Source organism: Vespa mandarinia, chromosome 24, assembly GCF_050613455.1.
Source record: "Vespa mandarinia isolate Hongniang chromosome 24, ASM5061345v1, whole genome shotgun sequence".
NCBI lineage: Eukaryota > Metazoa > Arthropoda > Insecta > Hymenoptera > Vespidae > Vespa > Vespa mandarinia.
Window position 1 is genome coordinate 2,427,501 of NC_140833.1, and position 16,025 is coordinate 2,443,525.

The following is a 16,025-nucleotide window of genomic DNA, read 5'->3' on the forward strand; positions in this document are numbered from 1 at the left end:
AGAATGTATTAAATCGTAATCATTCGAATGCATGAGAAATGGAGATATATATATATATATATAAAAAAAGGAAAAAAAGGAAAAAAAAAAAGAATTGAAGAAACCAAATCGAATATTGCAAAAGATTAAAATTAAGATTCGCGATGAAGGAATTAAAATTGAAAGGGAAAATAAAGCGTGGAGGAAAAGAGGAAAGAGAAGAGAAGAAAAGAAAAAGAAAAATGGAGAAGAGAAAAGAAGAAGGAAAAAAGAAGAAGAAAGGCAAAAAAAGAAGAAAAGAAAACGTTGAAAGAGAGAGATAGTTAAAAATGTCTCTTTAATCTCAAATTTATGTGTTTATCACATTTATGCGTTTAATATATATATATATATATATATGTGTGCGTGTGTTTTTGTGTGTATGTGTGTATATTTTTTTGGTGTATATGTGTGTGTGCGCATTTGTAAATTGTTCGAAGAAAAAGAGTACGAGTACTTTTCCGTGGATCATTTAAATAAGCAATCGCTAACAATCTAAATGTCTTCTAACAAGAGGTTTTGCTTTTTTTTACTTTACTGCGTACTATGTATTTATATTACGACAAAGTTATAATTATATCGTGAATAGATAATGTATAGAAGACGTTAGAACTAGTTAAAAAAAACGTGAGCAGTCAAAGGTTCCTCTAATTTTATTTTTTTTTCTTTTGCTTTTTTCCCACTGTCTCTCTCTCTCTCTCTCTCTCTTCTTTCCTTCTTCTTATCTAAAAAAAAAAAAAAAATATATATATATATATAAATGTATGTAATATGTAATATGTGTATATGTATACATATATATATATATATAGTACATATGTATCTCAAGAATATTCAGGTCGAATTTGATGTTAAACCTATCGTATCGGTTGTTACGAGAACCTCCCGCGAGATAAAAAAAAAAAAAAAGAAACAAAGTAGAATGAATTATTGTTAAGTATTTGTAATATATAACTAAGATAATACATAATGTAATGTAAATGTAATATATATATATATTTTTTTTTTTTCTTTTTCCTTTATATAATACATAGAAAAATTATCGAAACGAATAATTTAGATTTATTTTAAAGAGGTATTATTCCTATTCCTCATGGCCATTTAGAGATAACACGGAACAGAATGAATTATTTTAGTATAAATATTGAACATGAGAAATCGTACATACATACATACATACATACATATATATACATATATATATATATATATATATATATATATATATATATATATATATATATATAGATGAATCAAATAATGACGTCTAAGTTATTAAAGATGTTAAATCGTGTAAATTTCATTATATGATATATATACGTATGTAATACGTTTACGATCTTTCGTCATAGTTAGGCTAATTTATGATAAAAATGAAATTTACATGGACGTGAATTGCGTTTTCTCTTGAAACTTATTCCATCTAAAATCATCGTCCATCGAATGAGAAAGATCGAGAATAAAAAAAAAAGAGGGAGAGAAAGAGAGAGAGAGAGAGAGAGAGAGAGAGTCAGAAAAGTAGTGGGAGTAAAACAGAAGAAGACAGAAATATTTTATTATAGAAGCCAACGGGGCCCGGATTGTGCTCCGCCCTACGACACGTGTGTGACCTTGACTTTGAGCTTCAAAGGCAAACCCTCTTGCTTACGTACATACATACATACATACATACATACATACACATATATATATATATATTTTTTTTTTTATATTTATATTTATTATATATTTATAGAAGACACGAGTAAAACTTAAAAATCAAACGAAATTCTTAGAACTTGCTCACGAAAATATTTATCTCTTTCAACAACTAAAAAATCTTCTGATAACGTTTAAGAAAGAAATAAAGAATGAAAAAAGGGAGAGAGAAGTAGGAAGGGGGAGAGAGGGAAGCAAGAAGAGAAAAAGAAAAAAAGAAAAAGACAAGAGAGAAGAAACGACAAATAAAAAAAAAATTGTGATAAAATGACATACACACACACTCTCTCTCTCTCTCTCTCTCTCTCTCTCTCTCTCTCTCTCTCTCTCTCTCTTTCTCTGTGTCTCTCTGTCTATAACGTAGCAGAGATAATTAAGAAAAAGAAAAGAAAAAAACGAACAAAAAAGCAGCAAAAAAAAAATCATATTTTGTTTGATTATTGAAATCAGCAACACTGTTGCAACTATTTATATATATATATATGTCTCTGTGCGTGTGTGTGTGCAAAGAGAGAGTGAATGAATGTTTAAGAGAGAACGATATTTATATATATATATATATATAGAGAGAGAGAGAGAGAGGGAGAGAGAGAGAGAGAGAAATAGAGAGAGAGAGAACTATGTTATATTATAATTATAATTAATTAGAATTATATTATAATTAATATTATTGTCACATCGAAGAGATTCTAGTTAAATATATACACATATATATACATATATATATATATATATATTTATATATATATATATATTTATTATTATGCGGTTGGTATACAACACTTAAACGCATCTCGTTGCTGCTTCTATAAACAGTCTGACATTCTAATGTGTCTACGCCGGTTAAAGCCGCGTAGAAGTTCAGTTCAGAGAAGTGGAGGTGCACGTGGGGGCCACGATAAAGGACCACCCATTTCGGCCCAACGACGACACGTGTACGACCTTGACTGTGACCTTCGCTACCTTGGTAGATCGCTTACCCCCCGAGATAAAGAATAAGGGGGCTCGGGTCTGCTCTATTTTCGAATCTGGTTGTCCCTCTTTCTTTATCTTTTTTATTTACGCTTTTTCCTTTCTTTTCTTTTTTCTTTTTTTTCCTTTTCTTTTCCCCTCCCCTCCTACCACCCCCCTCTCTCTCTGTCTCTTCTTTTCGAAGTCTTTCCTTTTTTTCTTTTATCTCTTTTATTTTTATTTTCATTTTATTCCTCGACGAAAGAAATATATGTAAAAGAATAAAAAAAAGAAAAAGAAAAGAAAAGGGTGAGAGAGTTAGATCGACTTGTCTTTCACTAATCGTTTCTATTGTTACTCATAATCAGGCTAATCAATGGTCTTCTTAATTTAATTAATTACTATTTATTTATATATTTATTTATTTTTTTTTGCTTAAGAGAGAGAGAGAGAGAGAAGTATGATCTTGTTAAAAGATAAAAATATTATTAAAATGAAAGAATAAGGAAAAGTAAAAATAAAAAAAAGAGAGAAAGAGAGAGAGAGAGAGAGAGAGAGAGAGAGAGAAGAAAAAGAAGAAAGTAACATAAAGTAAATAAGAAAAATATATTGAGAAGTGAAAGAATGAGGTGGGGAGAAATAAGAAATGATAATAATAAATGAAGATTGTCTGTTATCGGTCGTGATAAAATAATGAGAACAAGCAAGAACATTTTTATACCAGTGTAATTTTATTGAATGCAATTCAAGATTAATTGACTCGGATAATTAATAATCAAGCAGCCCTTGTCACGATTTCATTGACCCAGTTTTCTTTTACGTCGCACGAAGAAGCGTTCATTTGCGCGATGAACTTTGACAAGAAAGAAGAAGACGAAGAAGAAAATGATGATGAAGAAAGTTCTATTTAGATATTTCCGCTTAATTTTCTTCGTTCTTTTTGTTGGATAAAACTACGACGAGGACAAGGACGATGTCTTCGTCGCGAAAGTTTTCAATAAGGAACGATAATCGTCGCTACAACAACAATTCGCTATAAGTCGATGTTCTCTGCAACTGTTGGCATGTAAAAATCGACAATCAGCCAATTTGCATTGATATGGCAATTCTTCGATGTAAGGATTTGTGCAACAGCAAGCATCATGTAACAATTTCTCACTGCAATAGGGATATATGGAGCTATCGCAAAGCGGACACTTTCTTCTGAAAAAAAAAAGGAAAAAAGAAAAACAGAAAAAAAATCATTCGAATATATCGAAAATAAGAGCGCGTTCATTGACTAATGATATCGTAGATATAAGAAATAAAATAGTAACTCGTTCGATAAAATAAAAACAGTATACTTACTTATCGATTGATGGGTACGGTCGGTAAATGTTACCGATCGATGGTACATCGTAGTACTGGCGAATATCGGCTCGTGGCTCCGGGGTGTAGAAAAACTTAGCCCCTGATGATTGATCATCCGTCACGTCACTGCTGTCATTCGGGTTATCTGTAGTTAGGGGCAAAGATTTTTTTTTACAAAATTGAATTTATAATCCAAACGCAATATATGCTATTACACATTATTCCTACAATATTAATAAATAAATTAAAGCGTATTAATTCTATTATTTAATAATATTTCTTTTTAATTTATATTAATATAATCATTGAATAATATAAATTATATTTATGATATAATGAATTATGCGACTTACTTGATACACCCAATACGTTGTTACGAAGGATAAATATCACAAATAAAGCCACGAAAAGATTCATTCTATGTCGTCCCATAGATATTCTCAATTGGAACAACAAACACCACAAAGTTTTTCGAAGGAACGAAATGAAATCGTCGATCGTTTTCGTGAAACTACGTGAGATTACTTAACCACGTATATCTGAGATACCTTATGGTGGTATCAAAAGTATTCACGGAGTCCGTTAGTTGAAACTGGTTATATGGCTTGATCTCACTAACATCTTCACATATACACAAGCAAGATGAACGAGTAGATAAGTAGAATCATATATATATATATATATATATATATATATATATATATATATATATATAATACTTAATGATAAATTACAAAACGAAAAGTAAACGAAAGTAGAAAAAAATTTATATGAATAAAATTCTTTTGAATATTATTAGACGTAAATTAATCGCCAATTAAATTTGTCTCTAAACATCATACACATAAATCCAATTTATTATTTTTTTTTTCTTACGTATTCTATTCTATTCTTTTTTTTTTTTTTTTTTTTTTTTTTTTCAGGACAAAAACGAAAGTAGGCTCAATGAACGTTCGTCAAGATAGAAAGTTCGTCAATATTAGCATATTATCGCATTGACCTTTTTATTCATTCACTAAAAGTGTAAAATTCTGACGATTAGTTTGTTCCATCGCCATACGAATTCTTACACACACATTCAATTCTAATTAACATTCTTGATTGATACATGAACATATGACGTTAATAAAAAAAGATAAATGGAAAACAAAGAAATATGCAAAATGGATAATGTAATAATTCGCGTGTGAATGAGCTCGTGAATGTACATTAGTGTGCGTGTGTGTGTGTGTGTGTATGCGTGAATTAAACAACGCCGCTAATCGATTACAATTCTTTATATCAAAGTCTCTCTTTCTCTCTCTCTTTTTCTCTTTCTTCTCTCTCTCTCTCTCTCTCTCTTTCTCTTTTTCTCTTTGAAATCGTCGTCAATTTTATTTTACGAGAGGAAGTAAGCAGAGAGACAATATAAATTGTGACGTAAACAGAAGGAGAAGAAAAAGGAAAAAGAAGGTTCGCGTGTCGTCATTAAACTTAATCCCAGAGTTCTTTCTTTTTTTTTTTTTTTTTTTTTCTTCTTTTCTATTTTTTTTATCCTTTCCTTCGTCCATACTTTATCATTATCTTTAAAATTCCAATCGTTTATATACGTCTGGCTAATTATTTTTGTTATTTGTCGTCATCATTAAAATTTCTCAAAGGATTTTATAACGATAAATTATTAAATTTATCTTTCGTTCAAATTCGAACGTCATTAAATAATCATAATAATAAATAAATAATGATTTGGTTTAATCGAACTCCTTAAAACTGCTGTTTGTGTATATATTAATATAATTGAAAAATTTATTCTTTACCTTCTTGGTTCTTTTCTTTTTTCTTTTTTTTATAATTTTTTTACTTTGCTTCCTTTGATATATATAAAATTGAAAAGAAAAGAAAAATTTACAAACAAACGAAGATATTCGTCCATCTGTCAACTTAATATTATTGATCGATGTAAAAATAATTTATTAAGGAGTATAATCCTTACTGTACAAAATATTTGGTAAGATTTATCATAATCGTATATTACGTTAAGTATAATCCGAGCACCATTGCTAATGTAATCAGGAACATTGTTAAATTTGCATCATTGCGAGATCCTACGCCAGTCGCTAAATATTTCCCTGGAATAAAAACATAAATAAAAAAATCAAAAAAAAAAAAAGAAAAAGAAAAAGAAAAAAGAAAATCAAAAAAAAAAAGAAGAAGATGAAGAAAAATAATTGGATACAATTATGGTATATACAAATTGTTCATCAAATAATTGATGAACAATTGATAAATCAAAATATAAATTATACTCTCTTTCTCTCTCTCTCTCTCTCTCTCTCTCTCTCTGTATTAATATAATAACTACTATTAAATAGTATAATTATTAAACAATAATTATATTATTCTATTATATTATTATTATTAATTTAAATATATTAAGTAGTATAATATATTATTTGCTATACTATACTGTACTATACTATACTATACTATACTATACTATACTATACTATACTATACTATACTATACTATACTATACTATACTATACTATACTATACTATACTATACTATACTATACTATACTATACTATACTATACTATACTATACTATACTATACTATACTATACTATACCATACTATACCATTACATTATTGTTATTATTATCAGTATATCAATTACTATATAGTAATACAATTTCATAATTATATTAATATAATATAATTATAACATAACTATGAAGTATACTATAAATATAGTATAGTATAGTATATTATATGATAATATATATATGTAATATTGATAAAGTAATGGAAATATATCAGAAATATATATATATATATATATATATATATATATATATATTTCTTTCTTTCTTTAACTTACACACAGAAGCCAAATAAGAGTGACAACAACATTCACGTAATCTTGTATACTCTGCACAATCTCCAGCCTCTACTTTGCATTCTTCTGGTCCCACGCGACAAGTGTGTTCAACGAAGGGGAACACTTCTGAAACAATGGAAAATTTACGAACTAACAAACCACGAAATAGACATATATATTACATAAATATTTCATACTATTAATCACGATTGTTCACATAATAGAATTTATATATATATATATATATATATATATATATATATATAAACTTAAACAAAAAATAATATAATAATAATAAAAATAAAAAATAAAAGAATAATAAAACTATAATAATTTATATATATATATATATATATATATATATATATATATATAAGAAATTTTGAATAGATGATTTTATTGGACTTTTAAATAAACTCATATCCGAATAATAAACTTTTACATCATGCATGTAAAATAGTTATAATCAACAACCGGTTTAGTATCTGATGTGTGTCTATGGTTAATTTTCTTAAAGAGATAACAAAAAAAAAAAAATACTTCCTGTGTTGTTTCTTTACGTTAATTTACATTATCGTGTATTACCTCAAAAAGGAAGAAGAAAATGTGATAAGATAGACAAAATTAAAGTAAACAAGTAAAATAATATAATTCATTCATTAATAATAATAATGAGAATATATATAAAATAAACAAATAAAATATTTTCATGTGCCTGTCAAATTAACTATTCTGACGTTTACAATATTAACATACTAATCAGCTGATTTTCAAAATAAAAGTAAAAGAATATAAATTATCTTTTAATACGATTTGTCATGATAAACTTTTCCATTGGGAAAAATTCTTGACCTTTCCCTTTTCAATTGTCATTTTAAAAATAAAATTCATACATTAAGAAAGGAAGAAAAAAAAAAATAAAACAATATAAATAAATAAATAAAAAGAAAAAGAAAATCGAAAAGAGCCACGAATCTTTCAAATCATTTATTATTTCTCATATGTAATAAGTAATAATTATTACATTATTACGTGTATTAGAAATTTTAATATTATTACATATTAAATAATATAATTAAATAATAATTTAATCTATCAAACTTTGTTATCCATTATTATTAAATAAAAAAATATTAAACGTGAATAATAAAAAACAAAAAAAAAAGAAATTTAATCGAATACTATTGGCCAATATAATCAATACTTGTAACAACGATTGAAACGATTTTATACTTGAAATAAAATTACGTATATGAGCGCGCGCGCACAAACACACACCGACACACGTGCAATAAAAAAAAAAATTGCATGTACATTAAACGAACACGAGTATATTCCTGTGACCGGTCAACAATGTCTTTAAGGTAACATGCAGAAAGTAACGAACTAAACGATCGATTCACGATCGATCGAATGGTTAAAAGGATTTTATATATTCTGCGTACGTGCACTTCGTACGTGCAGCAACGCGATTTCATTGTTACTACCGGCTAAAGTCGAATAATGGCTTCTGGTGAGCTTGCTTAAATAATTTTTGTCTTTTTTTTTTTTTTTTTTTTTTTTTTAAATCATTCCTTCGATGTCTTTAACCCGTTCGATTAGCAATTTGTATAATCCATAATAACGATTCTTCTATTTATCATTATTAGAATCGTATATTTGGATTCTCGAAGGAAACAAATTTCAATTACAAATATCTTTAATTAAATATATTAATTGATTAATAAATGATTTAATTGAAATGTCCATTTCAATTATTAAATCGCATTTGTATCGTGTTCGTTCTTTTTTTTTCTTTTTTTTTTTTTTTTTTTTTTTGTTTTTTTGTTTTTCTTTCCTTTTTTCTTTTCTTCTTTCATCTTTCTCACCTTTCAATTCATCGTAAAACTAATAGGTCGGACATTATTTTCCATTTAGATTTAAGTTTAAGTCAAAGTTGTGCGCAAAGTCTGGCGAGCTAATTGACTTTTTTCTTTTTTTTTTTCTTTTTTTTTTTTCTTTTTTTTTTTTTTTTGTTATACTCACGGCAAATACGTCGCCGATCGTTATTATTGTAATGGGATGTAATGTCCTATCATAGAGACGAATTAGAAGTCGACATTAGGAACGATTCGATTATTATTTTTTCTTTCTTTTTTTTCTCTTTTTTCTTTTTTTTTTTTTTTTCTTTTTCCTTTTCCTTTTCTATTACTATGCGCACACGTAAAAAGGATCGCTCGCGTACGAGGACATTCATTTTTCACGCACGAACTATCGTCTGAATGAGACTATCGTTTTTCTAACGCTTTTGTTATCTCGCGAATCATACATATACATATGATATAAAACGATGATATAAAACGAGAGAGATCGTAATTCAAAAAAAAAAAAAAAATGAAAACTATGTTTTTTATCCCTGTGTGTATGTATGTGTGTGTATGTGTGCACACCTTATATAAATATGATATTACAAATACATGAATAAGTATTATATACGAGAAAAAAATCATCTTAAATGAAACATAAATTTTGTATAAATTTTGTAAAAAAAAAAATATATATATATATATATATATATATATATATATATATAAAATGGAATTAATGTAGAGTTGAGTTTGTTCCGAACGAACTTTGATAAGAGATTGTAAAGAATGAAAGAAAGAAAGAAAGAAAGAAAAAGAAAATCAAGAGAAGAAAGAGAGAGAGAGAGAGAGAAAAAAAAAAGGAAAAATTGTTACACAAAGACAAGACTGAGAAATAAAAAAAAAAAAAACTAAAAGAAAGAAAAAAAAAATCCCTAAACGCCTTATATGTAAATCGAAAAAAAAAGAAGAAGTCATATCACAATGATAATGATCAAATTAGATAATAATTTTATTAATCATTGCTATATATATATATATATATATAAATAGACTTACTATTGTAACTACCGTCGCAACAGCAATGATCATTAATGACGCTTCCATTCTTGCAATAGGTTATCTCTGAATTGGTGCAATGTTTACATCCTGGTATTGGACCTGAAATAATAATAAACCGTGATATAAAATAATCCAAAGGAGAGAGAGAGAGAGAGAGAGAGAGAGAGAGATTATTTTGATTAAACATTATTAAATTTTTACAAATATTATGAACGTGATCTAAGTAAAAAAAAAAAAAAAAAAAAAAAAAAAAAGAAGAAAAGAAAAAAAAGAAAAAAGAAAAAAAAAAGAGAAGATAAATAAAAGGTGTGTTAGACATTGACGTCGTTCAAAGAGATCTAAGTAAGTATATAACGTAGAGATCGAGAACAAGGTGATCGTTCAAGTAAAGCAAAGAACCCGTCAGTCGCCGCCATTATGTACATTACATATGTATGTATATTAACATAGTCCACGTTTCATCTCGGCTATGTTATATCCAAAATAAGAACAATACACTTATCCTAAAATCAATCCTATTCGAGTGCATTCGTTTCTTCCGATCTTTCATTGTTCTCAATCGATTAGATCAAAGGGAGAGTGTTATTCTTAGTTTGATATGATAAACAAACGTATCCAGGTTTAAAACCATATCAAAATTGTTTAACTCGTACTACATTCCTACGAGTGACTAGAGAACATTACAATGTAAATGCATAAACACACACACACACACACACACTATATATATATATACGTAAATGTACATGTATACATAGATATGTAGATAAACGTATTATATGGTATTAATATAAATTTGTTAATCATTTAAATGATTATTTTACCAGGATAAATCTCGAGTTTTTTTGCTTCGTTGATCGCATCCTCGTAAAGGACTTCATGCTCGAGTACATATTCGTCGTCTGTATGATGATTGACAATCGTCAATGCCTTCATATAAGTCAATGTTGTTATCAAAATTAAAATCGTCAATCTAACAACGTTGCTCATAATAATGATATATCTTCTTCCATATTCTCTTTATGCCTTTAAATTAATTCAATTCGATCCTTAATTATTTATAAATCGATGATAAAGTCCCTCGTGATTTCTGTTCAAAAATCAAAATATACAAGTATTAAGAAATTTAAATAAATAAATAAATAAATAAATAAATAAATAAATGAATAAATAAATAAGTAAATAAATTGTTTAAAAATTATTAATATTGTATTAAAGAATTATACTTCTTTCTTTTTCTATTCTTTTTTCTTTTTTCTCTTTTTTCTTTTGCTTTTTTTTTTTTTTTTTTTCATAACATTTAATTCCATATAATTATAACAATTGTGATTAATTTAAATCGCATGAAAAAATAATATTTATATAATTTCAATGAATTTAGATTTCGCGATAAAGATTTCGAGTACGAATAATGAAACGTTGGCTTAATTGTTTGTTATATAAATTTTTTTTCAATTTATATATATATATACGCTTTACTTTATTGCGTTTGACAAAGAGTATTAACCTTGACGAAGGTCATTCTCAGGACACGTGTCCTACACGAGAAAAGAGTAGAACGAAAGAGGGGAAGAGAAAGAGAGAGAAAAAGAGAGAGAGAGAGAGAGAGAAAGACAGGGCACGTTTTGATATCGATTCGTTTTCTTTCGATGAAGGGATGAATCATCCCTTACTACCCACGACTTAATTCAGCCACAACCCTCTACCTTGAGGGAGTATAAATGCTTTCTCGTAGAAGGGCAGTTCGTTGAAATTTTCAGATTCATAAAAAATACATTTTCTTTCTATCTATTTTTATTTTCTCTCTTTCTCCTTTTCTCCTTTTCTCTCTCACTCTCTGATTCATACATTTCATATATAATAAATAATGATTAACAAATCGATTATCCCTTAATCCGTAATATTCTTTTATGTGTGAATATTATTACTTTAAAAAAAAAAAAAATATATATATCATAATATAAAATATTTTACATTCTTATAATGATATATAATAAATAATACATTATTATATACGTATATATACCATATTAATAATATATTTAATAGATTATAAATATATCATTAATTTATATAAGTGTAATAAAATATAACAATATATTTAATATTTATTATAGCATATAAATATTATATATTGAAATAATAATTACTTTCGTTTGATTTATATTGTTAAAATTAATTTATATATATACATATATATATATATATATTTTTTCTTTTTTTTTTCAGAGAAAAGAATGAAATTTTTCAGTTAAATTTTTCCACAAGAATACACAAGAAGTGTTGAATTCCGTAAGTTGTCGTGAGTCACTTGATTTAATGAAGTAGTTGAACATCAAGAGGAAAAGAGAGAGAATAAGAAAGAAAGAGAAAGAGGGGTGAGAGAGAGAGAGAGAGAGAGAGAGAGACAAAGATGCAATCATTAATTAAAGTCTATTAAGAGTTCCACGCGCAAAATAAGAAGATATTCGTTTAATCAAATAACCAAGTCAATAACTAATATATATTAAATAACAAATTCCTATTATTATCGTTCGTTCTAATATTTATATCCATTTCTTTTCATTTCATTTTAAACTTTTCTTTCTGTCTTCCATCGAGTTAAGCACAAAACGTACGGAACACGTACGGCGAACTTAATTAAGGTATTAAGAACGATGTGGAAAAGATGAAGAAGACGATTTATCCACTTTAGGAATTACGTCACGATACTACTTGTTCTTGTTTTCTTCTTTTTTCTTTCTATTTTTTCTTTTTAATATTTTTTCTTTTTCTTTCTTTTTTTTTTTTTTTTTGTAATATCCTTCAAAGGAAAAAAGGGAAAGAAGAGAAAAAAAAAAGAAAACGCAAGAAAAAAAGAGACGGGAAGATTTTTTACTCCTCGATGATTTGAATTTTTTTTGTTTTATTTTTTTCTTTTTTTTTGTTTCTTTTCGTTCGTTCTTTCTTTTTTGCCTTTTTTTCCTTTTTTTCTAATATCTATATAAAAAATCAGATTGATAATATAATATAACAAAAATATTATTAAATTAAAATAAACAATACTATATATATATATATATATATATATATATATATATATTACTATGATTATATTATATAAAACATAATGTATACTATTTTATTAATTAAAAAACAGAAGAAAAAAGAACAAACAGAAGGTAATAAATTTCGTTCGAGTGAAATGAAATAAAATCTAAACAGCATATAAATATATATATATGTATATAAATATATATACATATATATATATATGTACAAAATGTACATACAACGATACAATATAGAGTATTAACGATTCTATTTCATTTCTTTGTTCTCCTTTTTTTTTTTTATTTCTATTTGTGTCAAATGAATATTTTTTGTTAAAAAAAGAAAATGAACACTTTCGATAGGAAAAACTTTGAAGATAATAATCGATTTTCATTGATTAAAATATTTTATTATATCCAATCTTCTCTCTCTTTCTCTCTCTCTCCCTCCCTCTCTCTCTTTTTCTCGTATTCATGTTTCTTCTTTTTCGATGATTAATGAACGTAATTAAAAAAGTTTCAACGTAATCGTAACTTTACGTTTATCAAATAAAAACATTCGTTTCGACGTTTATATAATAATCTCTCATTTTCTCTTTCTTTCTCTCTCTCTCTTCCTGTCTTTCTTTCTTTTTATCAATGACTTTCAACCTCTGACATAGTTCCTATTAACGATCTCTCTTTTATTTTGTTCTTTAACTCCCCGCCCACCTACCCTCTCCTTCCTGTCGTTTCAAGAAACGTTAGAGAAAAGAAATGAAGAAGAAAGAGAAAAAGAGAAAAAGAGAGAGAGAGAGAGAGAGAGAGAGAGAGAGAGAAATTTGAAGAGCATATATCACTTGGAGGCTTATCAAACAGGAAGTTTATCTTTCTTGCTATCGTTCTTTACAACAACAAACTAAACAACCCAAATCAACTCCGTGAAATGTGCGTGTATGTGAATATATACATATATATCTGTATATATGTACGTAAGTATATAACATATTTTTTAATATTAATATAATAAAATAAAAATAATATGCACTTCGAAAGTACCTCTATGTATGTACATATACATATATATATATATATATATTCGTATGTATATGTGTTTGTCTGTCTATATGTGTGTATGCGTCTCTGTGTGTATGAAGTAAAATAAAAAAAAGTATATAAAAATGTATATAAATAATATTAACACTATAATATAACAAAGTAATTGATAGAATTTATACTTTAATACTCACCCATTTCATTCGTTACAAATAATATTGATAAACTTTTTCACATATATATATATATATATATATATATATATATATATATATACATATATACAAACAAACAAACAAACAAATAAACAAACAAATAAAACACCCTCGCAGATCGTTGCACTTTAAGATAATATAAATATTTCTTACATATCTTCTTAAGAATTACATTCGAATTAATCTGACGATGAATGAAATTTTGTTAATTCAAAAAAAAAAAAAAAAAAAAAAAAAAAAGAAAATGCAAAATAAGTAAGAAAGGAGGAAAAAAAACGTGACATGTAAATGTCTTTTTTTGTTCTTTTTTTTTTCTTCTTCTTCTTCTTTTTCTCTCCCTATCTCCCTCTTTTTTTCTATATGTATATATATATATTTTTTTTTTTTCAATGAGGTGTAAATGAACGAGCAAATAAATAAATAAATTTAAACTAGAAAAACACAGGATAATTGTATGAAGGAGGAACACGTGAAAGACAGAATGGCTGTTGCTGACGACGAATCGGCCGTCGATGTCTGCGGACTGCGTTGAACTGAGGGCTGAAGAGAGCATTAGGCGAACACAGTAGTATTCTCCTGGCATATCATTGATATAACCGTACACTACCACTACTATTACTACTACTACTACTACTACTATTACTACTACTATTATTATTACTATTACTATTACTATTACTATTAAACTTCCACTACTAAACTAATACTAATACTAATACTCTACTATATCTTTTTTATACCAACATAACATGAATATAATCGGTGCAACACCATCACGTATACGTATACATATATGCATATGTATATATATATATATATGCAAACACGATCGCGCGCGCGTGCATACACATACAAATATATATATATATCGTCACGTTCGTACTGTTGTCGTCACAAAGCGATCTTAAATCGTACGAAAAACTCTTTTGCGTAACGATTTGCAACGCATCCTAACGTTCGACTTAGCGCACATGTAAATGTATATACATACACACAGATCTATTTACACGCATATCAATATATCTATATGTGTATGTATATGTGTATAATAAAAATACATTGAAATAGCGGTATTATCGTTCGCGTGCCAGCTGTGCTAAGACTATTTAACAACGATTATGGCAATGATCCCGATTTTCGGTGTGGAATATCAAGTGGAATTATTTTAAACAAAATGAAGAACTTGAAAAAAGAAAGAAAAGGAAAAAATTGGGGAGAAGAAAAAAATTAATTAAATGTTAGAAAAAAAAGATAGAGAAAGAGGGAGGGAATAAAAAAATTTTTTTTAACGAAAAGAAAAGTTTATAAAAAAAAGTTTATAAGTAATATTAAAAAAAATTCCCTTTCTCTATCTCTCTCTCTCTCTCTCTCTCTCTCTCCTCTTTGTTTTACTTGTCTTTTTTGTTTTTTATAATTTACACTAAAGTAATATTTAATATAACAAAAAGAAAGAATATTCGAAAGAGAAAAAAAAGAAAGCAAAAAAGAAAAAATTAGAAAAGGAAACAATTCTTTCTATCGAAAAGAAAAGTCTAAAAATAGCTTTAAAATGCTCTCTCTCTCTCTCTCTCTCTCTCTCTCTCTCTCTCTCTCTCTCTCTCTCTCTCTCTCTCTCTCTTTCTCTCCTTTCTTCTGTCCTTTTTCTAAATTTTTTTTTTTTTCATCCGGTTCAAGTCAAACCCTTCACTTGAACATACATAAGAATAATAACAATGTCTGCGTATCTCTTCGTTCTCCTCGATCTTAGTTCATTCACATGAAATATATGTATATATATATATATATATATATATATATATATATATAATGTCTTTATACAATTCAACAGCTGACACCTGAAGAAGCGTATGAGACTTTGCGTAGACAGAATAAATGAGTCTCTTTTCGTATATATGTTGAGTGTGTGTGTGTGTGTCCCCAGTAATGCACATTCAAAGAGGGGAGATACACCTGGTGT

General features: G+C 27.0%; 2 protein-coding genes across 5 annotated transcripts; both read right to left on the reverse strand.

Annotated features, from left to right (window-relative positions):
- Nucleotides 1–3,392: 3,392 nt before the first annotated feature.
- On the reverse strand, nucleotides 3,393–4,597 carry LOC118442675 (uncharacterized). 2 transcript variants are annotated; one of them, XM_085663875.1, is made up of 3 exons: nucleotides 4,371–4,597; nucleotides 4,015–4,162; nucleotides 3,393–3,867 (listed from the first exon to the last, which is right to left on the reverse strand). In XM_085663875.1, exons 1-3 carry the CDS (start codon nucleotides 4,447–4,449, stop codon nucleotides 3,621–3,623), a joined length of 474 nt encoding a protein of 157 aa, XP_085520001.1. In that variant the 5' UTR covers nucleotides 4,450–4,597; the 3' UTR covers nucleotides 3,393–3,620. The 2 variants fall into 2 exon arrangements, with proteins under 2 accessions (XP_085520001.1, XP_035724465.1); XM_035868572.2 differs by having other exon boundaries at nucleotides 3,393–3,870.
- A 397-nt stretch (nucleotides 4,598–4,994) lies between these two features.
- On the reverse strand, nucleotides 4,995–14,668 carry LOC118442674 (uncharacterized). 3 transcript variants are annotated; one of them, XM_035868571.2, is made up of 5 exons: nucleotides 14,048–14,668; nucleotides 10,611–10,876; nucleotides 9,784–9,885; nucleotides 6,881–7,003; nucleotides 4,995–6,125 (listed from the first exon to the last, which is right to left on the reverse strand). In XM_035868571.2, exons 2-5 carry the CDS (start codon nucleotides 10,774–10,776, stop codon nucleotides 6,028–6,030), a joined length of 489 nt encoding a protein of 162 aa, XP_035724464.1. In that variant the 5' UTR covers nucleotides 10,777–10,876; nucleotides 14,048–14,668; the 3' UTR covers nucleotides 4,995–6,027. The 3 variants fall into 3 exon arrangements, with proteins under 3 accessions (XP_035724464.1, XP_035724461.1, XP_035724460.1); XM_035868568.2 differs by having other exon boundaries at nucleotides 6,881–7,006; nucleotides 14,512–14,655; XM_035868567.2 differs by having other exon boundaries at nucleotides 6,881–7,006; nucleotides 14,048–14,655.
- Between the last annotated feature and the right edge of the window lie 1,357 nt (nucleotides 14,669–16,025).

Excerpts from the sequence above, each read along its gene's own strand:
- LOC118442675 (XM_035868572.2), bottom strand. The coding sequence starts at position 4,449 with ATGGGACGACATAGAATGAATCTTTTCGTGGCTTTATTTGTGATATTT. Across the intron at positions 4,163-4,370 it reads CAACGTATTGGGTGTATCAA|ATAACCCGAATGACAGCAGT; the intron begins GTAAGTCGCATA and ends CCCTAACTACAG. Across the intron at positions 3,871-4,014 it reads CCGTACCCATCAATCGATAA|AAGAAAGTGTCCGCTTTGCG; the intron begins GTAAGTATACTG and ends TTTTTTTTTCAG.
- LOC118442674 (XM_035868568.2), bottom strand. The coding sequence starts at position 10,776 with ATGAGCAACGTTGTTAGATTGACGATTTTAATTTTGATAACAACATTG. Across the intron at positions 7,007-9,783 it reads TTGCGACGGTAGTTACAATA|AAGTGTTCCCCTTCGTTGAA; the intron begins GTAAGTCTATTT and ends CCATTGTTTCAG. Across the intron at positions 6,126-6,880 it reads CTCTTATTTGGCTTCTGTGT|GGAAATATTTAGCGACTGGC; the intron begins GTAAGTTAAAGA and ends TTTTTATTCCAG.